General features: G+C 38.3%; 1 protein-coding gene across 2 annotated transcripts in view; it reads left to right on the top strand.

Moving 5' to 3' along the window:
- The first annotated feature begins 4,958 nt into the window (after positions 1 to 4,958).
- The window catches only part of RPE (ribulose-5-phosphate-3-epimerase), a 14,639-nt gene continuing 5,741 nt past the window's right edge, over positions 4,959 to 13,856 (top strand). For both annotated transcript variants that reach the window (XM_008570406.1, XM_008570405.1), the window contains exons 1-2: positions 4,959 to 5,080; positions 11,722 to 11,801. In XM_008570406.1, the coding sequence (XP_008568628.1) occupies positions 4,959 to 5,080; positions 11,722 to 11,801 (202 nt within the window). The remainder of the gene's footprint in view (positions 5,081 to 11,721; positions 11,802 to 13,856) is intronic.

Here is a 13,856-nt window from a genome sequence, read left to right as displayed (position 1 = left end):
AAAAAAAAAAAAAAAAAAAAAAAAAAAAAAAAAAGAAATGCAATTTTTTCAGCTTACTCACCTTATACATCTCACGCAAATGTTTATTTTTATAGTTTCAAAAATATTAAATCAGGTGGCTATACAAGTAGCAATTTACATTAAAATAATCAATAAAGATAATATTAGTTTGGGGAAACTAAATAACAAACAAACTTGCAGCCATTTTTCTTTTGATCAACAAAACAGTCATTTAGAAAAATTAAAAAATACTATTTTTAGAGCTGTGGACTTTTCAATATTTATTTTTCAATTGTCACTTTCATTGCATGTTGTAAATCAAAATGCTAATGCCATAAATCATTCCATTTCATAATCAATCACATTAGACAGAGACTATTCTAGAAACTATCAGACTTAATTCTGAATTAAGAAGAACCTAAACAGCCTATGTTACTATAAAAACTAAAAGTAAATACAATAGCTTGAAAGAGATGGTATTCCTACTTCTAGCCCTGACTACATCAATTCCAAGATAAGGAGATTTAGGGATATGTGATTACTTTTCCTTACAGTATCCTGTGCCTGCCTTTGAGGGCATATTTTCAGACATTAAGGTTAGTGTTGTTAGAATTGGTTCAATAAAATAACTTTTTCTCAATAGTTACAATATTATAATGATCCTTGGGACATCTAAGTTTTTGAGGAAAAAAATATAAAGTAAGCAATTTCTTCACAGACACAGCAAGCTTGTATATTTTACAAATAGGCCTTGAACTTCAGTTACTTCAAGAAAAGTATAAACTTTAGAAGGCTTGTGAAGCCAAAACCTAGTATGTTATTGATCCTGTAGCAGGGCTGGGCATGGTATGGTTCAAAACTGAATTTCAAAATTTTAACAGTTTACATTAGAAAACTGTTACATAACTTCTAAGCATATAAAAAACTAATATAGATACCTAAATTGGTGTGGTGGTGGGGTGTGGGTGTGTGTGTGTGTTTTTCTAGTCCTCAAGGTGAAGTTAAATATAGACTTCGATTACATTGCGATGAGTTAAAAACACATTCTGTATGCTTAACTTTGGCTATGTTGGCTGTAAAATGTATATAAAGAGGAAACCTACTAAACCCACCCTAATCATAAAGGAAAATTATTTTTATGTAATAATCGCTTATTAAATAGGCATTGTTTATATTGTGATTTATAATTTCAAATATAGTATGGGGTTATGGTCCCATTCACTAAGAGAATGAAAGATATCTATGAGCTAAAGGTAAAAGAACAAAACTAAAAATTTTAAATCTAAAAATTCAGAAAATTGAGGTAAATAGCCTCCTTTATGCTTTACAGTATTTTCACATCATTTACACATAATGCTGAATTAACTCTCAAGTGCAGAAATATACATGTAAATTGTTTTATGATTCTAAGCTTATATATTTTGCCTGTTAAAAATGATGCTGCTCAATTAGCGTTAGAGGCCTTATGTTTGGTAATTATAAGTGTCTGGGCTATGTGAGTCTCTCTATATGTGTGTGCTTTGCTCCAGTTTCTTAATTCTTGATTCAAATTCTCTATGTGTAATTGTATCAAATATTTAAAAAGTAAAGGGGTCAAAGAAGATTATGAAATATCCAACAAGAATCCTAAATACCTTTATATATATTTTAGATGTATTGGGCTGTTTTGAACGTAATTATGCTGGTCTGTCTGCCTTTTAGCCTGACTCCTTCACTCTAGTGTATGGAAGTCTGTTAGGAACTTTTTCAATAAGCCAAGTAATGTTGTACTTTGCAAAAAAGCCTCCACTCTGAGAAACAGGGCCTTATAGAGTGGAAATGTTTTCATACTAGGTCTACTGAGATTTTGCAGATGTGCGCATCTGTTCCATTTAAGGTGCCCTTAAATGTGTTGAATGTAATGTGTTGAATGTTTATGTGTAACTAAACTAAATAACTAAAGTATCTATATGTATGTGCATAAGACTGTCACAAGATGTATTCTCAGGAGTATTGATGCCTGGAGTTTGAAGGAATAACTATATAAAAACAAAAAAAAACAAAAAACAATAGTTGGGGAAGATTAGAAAAAAGTTCAAGATAATGGACAATGTTTTGTAATGTTCAAAATATTGAGTTCATGACTAAAAGCTAATTATTGTATATGATAAATACAGTATTGGTAATAACAGATAACTTCTTAAGCTATGATACTTAATGATATGTATCTTATTCAGAGGAAAAATAAAACAGGCACCCACTTCCAATATATAAAAAACTGGATTCAAAAAAGAGGTTGCTTCCTCTGAAATTAACTTTTGGAGAGACAGATAACTTCTTAAGCTATGATACTTAATGATATGTATCTTATTCAGAGGAAAAATAAAACAGGCACCCACTTCTAATATATAAAAAACTGGATTCAAAAAAGAGGTTGCTTCCTCTGAAATTAACTTTTGGAGAGACCTTGGAATAAACATGTATCATCCATGATAGTGAGTGTAGATTTGTACTACTCAGACTCAATTAAACCAGTTGAAATCCTAGATACAGCATTTTCTATAAAAAAAATTTTACTTTAATTTTTCAGCATTTGATGCTTTCTATAATCCTATTAGATAAGTTATTTGATTTTTTTGAAAAGGAAACTGAGTTATTGAGTGCACTGGGACAAAGCACTGAGAACTATACAGTGTCAAAGGGCATAGATGGGCATGGCAATGCTAGGGGAAAAATCTGTGTATTGGTGATCTGGTTAGGGCCTGTTGCACAGGCTGGGAGTAGCTGGTTTGCTATTTCAAGCTTCCAAGAGTACCATAGAGAGGGTGGTGACATCTCTCTTCTATAGCGTCTATCCCTGTAATCAACGAAGAACTTTCTCCACTCTGCTGTCCAGTTCTGAGAGCATCTGAGACAAGAATAGGGGATGTGTTGGATCTATAGGGACAAAAGGGTCATAAATGAATAGAATTACAAAACATGAATTAAATATTCTTCCTCAAGTTATACAGGATACTTTAATGGAGCAGAGTCTCTAGAATTTGCTGCTATCACACCGAGTCATGCTGTTGCCCTGTGACCTCACACTTCAAATTCCATGGCCTTGTCTTAGCAGTGAGTAAAAAGTCCCACTTCCTCATTTACTTTAGTGGGTCTCAACTGCAGCATTTCAGAAACAAACTTTGATTTGACACTCAGGAGAATAAAAATAAATTCAGGCCAAAATGTCTTTGGAAAAGTGTTAAGACAAATTTACTTTCATTATTTCAGGATTATTTAGGATTACAGATAAATGTACCTCCATAATATTTTTTAAGTCACTGTGACCACAGGATGAAAATCCTTTATTAGCCATTTTATAGGTTAATAACAAAAGATTGACTACACAGCCAACTTCCCTCAGATGACTATAGTCTGTTATGAATAGTGAATGACCAAAGAGCATGGAAAAAATGCATATGAATATATATTGAAATGTTTATGAAAGATATTTATGAAAGATATTAAGACTTCTGTGTTTGAATATGCACATATAATAAAAGAAATCTAAAAACATTTAAGATACTGGAGTAAGTTTCATTTCTCAATATAGGGAACAGGTTAACTCATTCAGGAAGACGTTCATTTTGGATCCCTGGGGATGTCTTGCTCTCCCTCCCCAACCCCCTGAGTTTGTTCTGAGGTCACCATTCAATTAGACACTTCCAATTTCCCATCCCCACCCCAGCTGAGCCCCATTCTACTCTTCCACCACCCTACCTTTCAAAATAAAGCAGAACAGGTATAGTGGGAGACAGGTACTCCAATTTGACTTTTCTGCTCAGGTTATGACCTGCTGGGATGACTGGTAGATTTCCCCGTGGAAATATTAAAAACCTGGTTGTCCTCTGAATGTGGCCATACACACCATGGGGTCCAAGTTAGCACCAGTTCTGTTTTTTGAAGAGTACAAAGTGCCCTATCCTTACCCCCTACGGATTGCTCTTGCTAAATCCATTTTTTCCCCTCACTTGGTTTTACTTCTGACCCAATGATCCTAGACATATCTGACAGTGGAACACCTTTACCCATTTCTGGATTGTGCCAGAACAGTAAACAAATGTACCACAATTTGTCAATGAGCATTGCTAAGAGGGAAAAACTAAAAAAGAAGGTAAGAGGGACAAGGGGCAGAAACAGAAAAGGAGGGTAATAATAACACTAACCATCACCATTTCTTACTGAGCACCAGGCATCGTACTGGGAGCATTACCTGGATTCGCTCATTCAATCCTCATAACAACCCTAAACACTGGGCACTGTCTCTGCAGATGAGAACACCGGGGCAGGGAGAAGTGACTTGCCAGGGCACGAGCTGGTATCTTGCAGATTCCTCCAGCTCGTAAGAACAGCTCTAGTAGACGAGAGGGACGAAGGTTTTTGTTGTTTTTTTTAACGGGCAAGCGCAGAGGCTGGAGAGGAAAGGAAAGCAACGCATAAGCAAAGTAAATGAAGAAACAAAAAGGAAAGTGCCGTCAAGAGCCAGGAGAGAGAACCACAGGGAAGTAAAGCGGAAAGGCTTAAGAATCTCCCTGAGTACTGCGAGGAATGGAGACCCGAAAAGAGAGTAAGAAAAGCTCAGGTCAAGGGTTCGGATCCCCTTACCTGCCGGCCACCCCCTTACAAAATAGGGCTGATCGGTTAGCTCAGTTGGTTAGAGCGTGGTGTTATAACACCAAGGTAAAGGGTTCGGATCCCCTTACCCGGCAGCCGACAAAAAAAACCCCAACAAATCAAGGCCAGAAGGAAGAGAAAGGATCCCCGCCCCAGGCCCCGCCCCTAGGCCGTCAGCGGCAGCCCCTCCCACCAGGAGAAGGCGGGACTTCCTCGCCTCAGGGCAGCTGCTTCCGGTGGAGTCCGGAAGACTGTGTGGGGAAGGGGCGGGGCTGAAGCCGCACGCCCAATTGTAGCGACGCCTTGGCTCGTGGGGTAAGAGCACCATGGCGTCGGGCTGCAAGATTGGCCCGTCCATCCTCAACAGCGACCTGGCCAATTTAGGGGCCGAGTGCCTCCGGATGCTAGACTCTGGGGCCGATTATCTGCACCTGGATGTAATGGACGGGTAACTCCTCCAGGCTGGGGTCGGGCTTGCGGCGCGGGGGCGGGATCGGCGCACCTTTATTGAGTGCCTGTTGGATGCACGGCATTCCTGAGCCACGGAGCGCCTCGCTCTGAACTCGGTACTGAGAAGGGGACTGGGCTGGGAGCCCTGCAGGCCTTGACTTGAGCAGATGTGACGCGGCATGCTGGGCTGCGGCCGGGTCCCAAGCCTCAACTCTTCCCTCCGCCCCCCTCCCCCAACTCCGTTACGTGTGGTCTTGTAGCCCTTAGGACTCGGAAGCGACCTTACATCTCTAAGACATTTCCTTCATTTTCAGTTAGAGAAACTGAGGCCCAAGGGGATAGGCATGACTTGCCCAAGCTCATATAGCTAGTTAGAGGCAAAGCTGGGGAGGCAGACTTGTGCATCGATTAAGAGCGTGGCACCAGGAGCGAGATTGCCACTTGCTGGATTACCTTGGACAAGCCACTTAACCTCGTTGAGCTTCCGTTTCATTATTTGGAAAATGGGAGTACCCATCGAACCTACCGCTTAGGCATCTTTGGAAGAAGAAATGAGCGGCTACACCTAAAGTTTACAGTGCCTGGCATATAGTAAATTCTCTATAGTGATTGTGTCGTTATTCGAATTCTGATTTTCCTGTCTATTTTCTTCAGGCACCCTGCTCTTCAGGGAGGTCAGTTTTTTGTAAGTAATTTTTGAGCGCTGTAGTTATAGCACATAATATTTTTCGCAGTCAGCATACTAGTTTCTTAAGTTGGTCATAAAATGAGGAAACCTAGAGAAAACAGTAAGATTCCCTCAAGAGTACACTAGATTGGATCTTGGATCTTCTTGGGTTTGCCAGGTAGTTCATTGAGCCCCACTGTTACCTGGCCATAAACTCGTAAAAAGTCCTTACCTTGAATTGGGATAGAAAAATAAATTTGTTTCAAATAGGTAAAACCTCTGTGTCTTCATTCAAATTTGCAAATTCGTGTTATTTACAAAAGATGATTAATTACTTCCTTTTAAAGTGTCACTCACTTGTAAGAGTTTGTCTTCCTTTGTTTTATTAAATCTTTTGTTTCTTTTGCATTCCACCCACTTGCCTTAAGAGTCTGCCCAACTGATGCTGGGAAAACCCTGAGCTTAGAGTACTAAGAATTATAGCCTAAATGTGTAAGGAGGTTAGTAAATATTACCTCTCATGAAAGCTTGCTTGTTAGTTTGTCATCATATGTAATTCTATTTATATATTTTGGGCACCTTTACTTGAAAGCCCTAAACTTTCATGGGTAATGGACTGAATGCATTGTGTATCTCAGAGATGGTTAGCTGCATTTTTGTTCCTTAGACGTAGGTGTGAACACACAAAAAAAAAAAAAGAAAGAAAGAAAACTGTCTCAGGATGGAACAGGCTACATGTATACAAAATGTCTTCAAAAAGTTCGTAGAAAGATTCATATTATCTTTTAATTACACTTTTCCGTGAACTTTTTGAGGTATCCTCGTATGTGTGACTGTTTGACACAGAAAGCTGTTTGATTTTAAATTAAGTCATATATGAGAAAGTGACTGGAGGGGGAAAATAATTTGTTTTAGTTAACCAATCAGTAATATTAATGATAACCTTAGTAGTAATATTAAGTAGATAACCTTAGTAGACCATTTCTGTTGTGCTGCTTTTTGTGGATTAAGGTTGGTGCTGTTATGACCTCCAGCATTTGACAGTGAATTATTGGGCACAGAAGGGTTGAGTCATCTGCCCATGGCCTCATAGTTAGAAGGTGGTGGAGTCAGGGTTGGAAGCAATGCAACAGCTTGTGTTGTCTCAAAAATTAAATGCTTTCTGTGGGTCCAGGGCTACAGAGAATGATTAAGACATTCTCTGACCTCAAAGAGGAACTAATAATTTATGCACTTACTTTCGGTATTTATTTCGTGTCTCTCCTACTATACTATAAGCTTCTTGAGAGCAGGGTCTGTCTGTTGTTCACCTCTATTTTCTCTGCAGATGAAGCACCATGATAAGCTTACCTTATAATTGGTTAAATGAGTAAATGGCTTAATCATAATAGAAGGGATCTCTAAGGAATCGCTTTTGCCCCTTCCCACCCCTATAGCAGATGCTGAGCTTATTAAGAGAAAGTATTTGTTTTTTATTGCTATCTCTCCTTTGCTAAGAAACACCTTGTTTTGGAAAAACAAATTCTGCATGCACAGTTTTAAAACTCTTTCCCTTTTAATCCTCACAATTTTTTGAGACAAGAGCTATTTTTATTCCCCTTTGCAAAGGAGGAACCCAGTATAGGGAGGTTCAGCCGCTTCCCTGATGTCCCACCAGAAGAGGCAGAGCCTGGAAGAGCTGGTGCCAGTGCCCCAGAGGTGCGCCATGATGAAAGCAGGGCTGTGGACTCCCTTTCCAAAGGTGGCCAGCTACAAAGTACCTTCCCTCTTGCTACCACCTCTGGGTTTCTCTTTTTTCCCTGACCCCTTTTAAAAATCTCATCCCACATTATACTTTAGATGTACTTGTTTTCTAGTCTTCCCCTCCCCTGCCCCCAATTTCTCTTCTAATTAAAACTGAATTTCTTCATCTAGAAAGTCAGAAACTAGTTTTGGGAACACTGTGAAAAGTGGGGTACTACTAATATGGTTGGATATGTGGAGTAAAGGGTAAGTTGATTCCCTGGAAAAGAAAATTGGAAAACACATAAATGTGTCCACAGGACTCTGATGGGTATATGTTGATCCTAAGCATGGAAACAGCAAATAAGCAATTTCTAAATTACCAGGATTTAAAATTGGGGAAATTTCATATTAATACTACAGTTCTGGCTTTTGAAAAAAATCCAAAGATTTCCTGGCACACAGTCTCACAGGGCCACACTGGACTTTTGCTGAATGAGTCAGCCACCTTTAGCTAAGCCAGGTGTTTTTCATTTGTCCCCTGTCCCCATCTGTTCTGTTTTGCTCCTTGTTGTTACCTGCAAACCCTCGTTGATTTAGGAGTTTGTAGTTCTTGATTCACAGGAAGATTGTTTTCTGGCTACAGTCTTGATACACTGTATACCTTAATCCTTCTACCATCTTTGCCTTGTTGGGAGATGGGTAAAGTTTTGATCTGTCTGAAATAGATTGCATACAGTTAAATTATATGTAAAGTTTAAGACTGACAGTGGAACATGATGAGAGATAAAATAAAATAATTATATCCCTGTGTTATAAACAATTATAGTTTAATTCCAGTAAGTTCCAGGGAAAAGGAGATTTTTTTTTTAATTGCATTTTATTTCTTATAGGTGTTATTCCAGGCAGTACTATCAAGGAAGAAAATGCAGAGTAAGATAATGGTGAAGCAGACTTTTTGATGAATTTCTCTTTATCAGAGTAAAATAATTCAGTGTTTTTCAAGCTGTTCTGATAAGAACACCCTGGGACATATGTTAAAAATTCAGATTCCCAGGTCTTCTTTGGAGTCAGTAGGCTTGAAGTAGAACCTTTATATCAGTCCATTTGTAGCAAGTGCTCCCATGGTTACTATTGTCAGCCAGATTTGGGGCAATGACTTTATGCTTGGCTTTGTAGCTGTATTAGTCCATTTCTGTTACTTATAACAAAATACCTGAAACTCAGTAATTTGTAAGAAACACAGTTTATTGCTTACAGTTGCAGAGGCTGGGAAGTCCAAAGTCCAGGGAACACATCTGGTGAAGGCCTTGTCCTGGTGGTGACTGCAGCAACTCAGGGTATCATATGGCAAATATGATGGAGCAGAGAGAGATATCTCCTCTGCTTTCCTTTTAAAGCCCTCAGAATCATGCCTATGACCACCATTAAACCATTCACAATGGCAGGGTCCTCACAATCTAATCACCTATTGAAGGCCTGACATTTCAATTACCATAATAAGGTTTCCCACCCTCAACAGTTAAAGTGGGGATTAAGTTTTGATAAGTTGGGGGTGGACATTCAATCCACTGCAGTAACCCTTCTTTGTTAAGGCTTAGCTATAAACCTTTTTGAGAATATTGGCGCATTTTTGTTTTTCTAGTATGCTTGGTAAACCTAATGCATCAAATTCATCTTCAGTAGCACAAATTTATCACATAATTTGGGGTTAGTAGTTTTATATGTTATGCTTGTGTTTCCCAGTAAAGTAAAAGTATATTTGTTTAATTCACATATTTTCTCAGGATGTGGTTATATTTTTATTTTCATGATAAGTGAAACTGAGGTTGAGACAAAAAACTACTTCCAAGGCCAGACAGCATAGTAAAAGAACAATGTATGAAATCCACATCTCTCAGTTGTAAAATTTTCTATGGGCCTTATTGTCTGCTTACCTGACCCTTATTTCAAGTTTTATATAAATACACACATCTTATCCATAACCCTGGCTATTAATTGCTCTTAGGCAAATGGTAGACTAATGTGGTAAATATTAGAACCAACATGTTAGTGAGTGAAAGTGTTTCCATCCATCCACCTTACCTGTCCCTCTCAGATGTGTCCTGAATTCTGACCTCTCTTAAGTCTCTTGTCCCTGGACTTTTTTTTCTGTTAGTTATTAGCTATCATTGTAGGAGCAGGTGAGCATAGTAGTTAAGAGCCTCTTGTAGTCATGTATTGTCCGCATTTAACTCCTGCCTTCAGCACTTACTGTATGTTGTGTGATCTTGGGCCTCTTTTCCTCATCTGTACAGATAATAACAGTACCTGCCTCATTGGGTAGTTGTGAGATTTTAGTGATTTAATATATGGAAAGTATTTAGAACCATGCCTGGCCTATGTATAAGTTTGTTTTTTATTAACACTCATTCTTCCTGTCATCTAAACCTAATACCTTGACTATGGCTTATGGCTTATTCTCTCTTTAACCCCTGCCTGCCCCCCCCATCTAATCAGTTAACAAATCCTGTAAGTTTTGCTTGTCATTGTCATTCTTATTGTTACTTACCACTTACTAACACCTCTTAGCTTCCTTCTTGTAATGTATTGCCTAGTCCGTCTTATTTATTATTTGCTTCTTTCTTTAAAATCTTCCTTTGTATTTACAGTGGGATTAAGTCCAAACAGCTGTGCTGGCATTTGGCACCCTCAATGTGACACAGGGTCCTCCAGCCATTTTTACTCTAGTCCAACTGGTCAACACTATTTCCCCCTTCTTTGAACATAACTTGCTTATTTCTGCCTTTGCTTCATTTTCACCTTTTGCTTCATTTTTTTCCCCATGTTTACAAATCCTGTTTGTTTTGTAATCTAGTGATCTTCTCTTTCAACATTCTGCAATACTTGCTCTTACTTTTATCTATACTCACATATTGCCTACTTGTTATTGTTTAGCTTTTCTTGTAATACTCATGTAGGGTAATATGTGCTACTTTAACAAAACCCAGATTTCAGTGGCTTACTATTACAATTTGTTTCCCATTCGTGTAACAGTTCAGTGTTTGTCCTTCCGTGCAGTCATTCAGGGACATAGTCCTCTTCATCCTGTGGCTCTGCCATTCCTTAAGGCTTTATTGGCTGAAAGGTAAAGTGAGAGTTGAAAAGAAATACTACTTAACCTTCTGGACTCTGCAGTGATACACATCACTTAAACACACACTCCATTGGTGAGAACTAGTCACATGGGCCTCCTGGATGTAATAGGAATTGGGAAATGTATTCCTTGGATGGGTTGGCTTCCCACTGACAACTATACTGTAGCAGTAGGTCGTGAACTCTGGTGAGTCGATAGCCATCTCTGCCATCTCTTGCCAGTGAGATTGTAAACTCTCCTAGCGTAACTCAGGAGCTCTAATATATTCCTTTATAAAACAGTACCCTGAAGCATCTAGCATTGTATTTACGTATAGAGTTTTTTGTTAAATATTTAAGTGAGCTAGTGATGAAACAAAAGGATTAAATAGTAGGTTAAAGGTTAAAGTGCTTTGCTTCTGATATGCGGGCAGACTGACTTTGAATCCTACCTCCACAAATTATTAACTGGGTGAGTTAAGGATATTATTTATTCCGTGCTCTTCAGGTGGGGATAATAACAGTATCTACTTTACAAGGTTGTTGTGAAAATGAAATGTAGGAAAGTACAGTGCCTGGCATTTGGTGAACCCTCAGTAAGAGGTGGCTATTATTTATAAACATATGAAGTGTCTTTACTGGTGATCTGTAAGAAAGTTTAAATAAACTGTCATTTAGTGCCCTGTGATAGAAGTGAATTAGAGGTAGCCACAGACTTTCTCTGTCAGAGTAGGATTCGGGAGACCTGTATCGAAGTCCAGAACTTACTGACCAGTGTGTGACTTGGGCAAGTCATAAAACTTTTGGGTTTTGATTTTGTCATCTTTTCATTTCTACCCGTCATGGGTTATGGATTGTAGAGTTAAATCATTATGAAGGTATATGTGACACACACACATATACACAAAAAAGATATATGTGACATGATTTGTTGAAATATCAAGGAGATAGATAAGCTTTGTAAAACAGAAATTATCCAGGTATTTTTAGTGTTGTTTAATACTGATGATGTTAAGTATTACACTGAAAAATGTTGCCATCCCAGACAATCCCCTCTGCCCTCATCAGAATTTGTATTGGGAATACAGAAACTGAATCAAAAACATTTTCAGAGTAAGACTTTGTTTGTCTTGTAGGCATTTTGTTCCCAACATCACCTTTGGTCACCCTGTGGTAGAAAGCCTCCGAAAGCAGCTAGGCCAGGACCCTTTCTTTGGTAAGTGGGTGTTATGCCATCTGAAGCTGGATGTGTTGCTCAAGTAGAGGTGGATGGTTGGTTTCTTAACTTCCTAGTTCACTTTGTACACCCCACCCCCTGCCCCATGCTGGAGCCTCAACCACCTGACTCCAGTAGCAAGCCAAACTCTTTTCCTGCCTCACGGCCTTGGCCCTTGCAAATCTGTCTGCAAAGTTCTTCACTTGGCTGGCTGCCACATCTTTGGGCTTCAGTTGTTTGTCATTTCCTCAGGGAATTCTAGCTCCTTATCCTAAATTAACCTTTATTCAGTTATTTTATCACCTTGTTGATTTTCTTAGAAATTCCTGCAATCTGAGATTACTTTTATCATGCTATAAACTTCGTGAGGGCAGGGATTGAATCACTTGTTTACTGTGGTTTTCTCAGAGTTAAACATAGACACATGATTGGGGCATAGTGCAGTTTTTAAATGAATTTATGAATCAGTTGATTGCGTTGTAGTCTAGAAGCTATTAATTTCATACAAATTGGAGCTTTCTATAGATGGGGCCTAAATATGCTCCATTGTAAGGTCATAGGATAATGTGTAAGATTTTTAAGATCACGTGGTGATCTGGTATTGAGCTATACCAGTAGTCATTATGTTCTTCATTGCCTTGCTTTTGCAGTAATTACCCTTGAGGAAGCAGTACAAATTATTAATTTTAAAAAATTTAGATCTTTCAGAACATGTCTTTAATATTTCGTGTGACAAAGTAGAAAGTACATGTATAACACTTTTGCCATACTGGAGTACGATGGTTTTCTCAAGGAAAACCACTGTGCCGTAGTTTGAGTTATGATCTAAACTAGCTGCTTTTTTCCTGAGTACCATTTTTATTTGAAAGAATAACTGACGGGTGAACTATAGATTTTCACACTTGGCTATTTTATTGACATTTTCTTTAAAATTAACTAAGCCTTTCACTGTGATTTTTCAGATTTGGCTATTTTATTGATGTTTTCCTTAAAATTAAAAAATTGAGCCTTTCACTTCAAGGAAAACAGGGGTTTTGTCAGTTTTTGTTACCACCGATATAGTTGGAGCTTGCAAAGGAAAATTAGAATTTTGGAAAACTTGTATTTTACCACTGTGAGCTAGACAGCTTCCCAATACTTTAATAGCTTTTCTGATGAGATCTGTAGTGATTTAAACAAATGTGATTTTAGGCTAGTATAAAATGAAATCTGTCGCTATTTAGAAGATCCGTGTAACTCAGTGAACCAATACTTAAAAGATCCATTTAAAGTGTAGGATAAAGCAGTGGGGTTTTTTTTGTTTTTTTTTTTTTTTTTTTCTGTGTCCGGCAACGGATTGCAACCCTCAGTGTTGCCCCCGTACCGGACCAGGGACCGGCAACGGGATTGCAAACCTCGGCGTTGCTCCCGCACCTCGCTCAGCCAGTGAGCGGGAGCCGGTCTGTATGTGGGATCCGAACCCTCGGGCGGGAGCGCTGCCGCGCTTCCCAAGCGGCGCACTATCCAGTGCGCCACCGGGCCGGCCCAAAACAGTGGGTTTTAATGTAACTAAGTGGGAAAAGTTTACTGATAGGGTTTATAGATTGTACATTGCAGCTAACCTTAATAAAATTACCACTTGTTGAGTTTTGGGTTAGGATCAGAATGACGTCCATACTTATCTGAAAAGGCTATTAATATACTCCTTCCTTTTCCATACGCTTTTCTTCTCCCTTTCTGAAACAGTATATTGCAACACAATTTTGCAATTGGATGCAGAACAGGAATGAGAATACAGGTGTCTTCTGTTAAAACAGACATTAGAGACTTATAAAAATGTAAAACAATGCCATTTTAAATATGTAATAGATTTATTCAATAAGCACATAATTAAAATCGATAATTACATATAAGCCATATTTTTTGGTGGTGGTCTTAAGTAATTTTAAGAGTGTAAAGAGACCTTGATACTAGAATGTTATGTTAACTATAGCAGATTTGCTGAACCAATGACTTCTTTTTTTTTTTTTTTTTTTTTTTTTTTTTTTTTTTTTTTTTTTTTTTTTTTTTTTAAAA

This window comes from Galeopterus variegatus, unplaced genomic scaffold (assembly GCF_000696425.1).
Source record: "Galeopterus variegatus unplaced genomic scaffold, G_variegatus-3.0.2 Scaffold600, whole genome shotgun sequence".
In the NCBI taxonomy this organism is placed as follows: Eukaryota; Metazoa; Chordata; class Mammalia; order Dermoptera; family Cynocephalidae; genus Galeopterus; species Galeopterus variegatus.
This window is presented reverse-complemented; position numbering and strand designations above follow the sequence as displayed.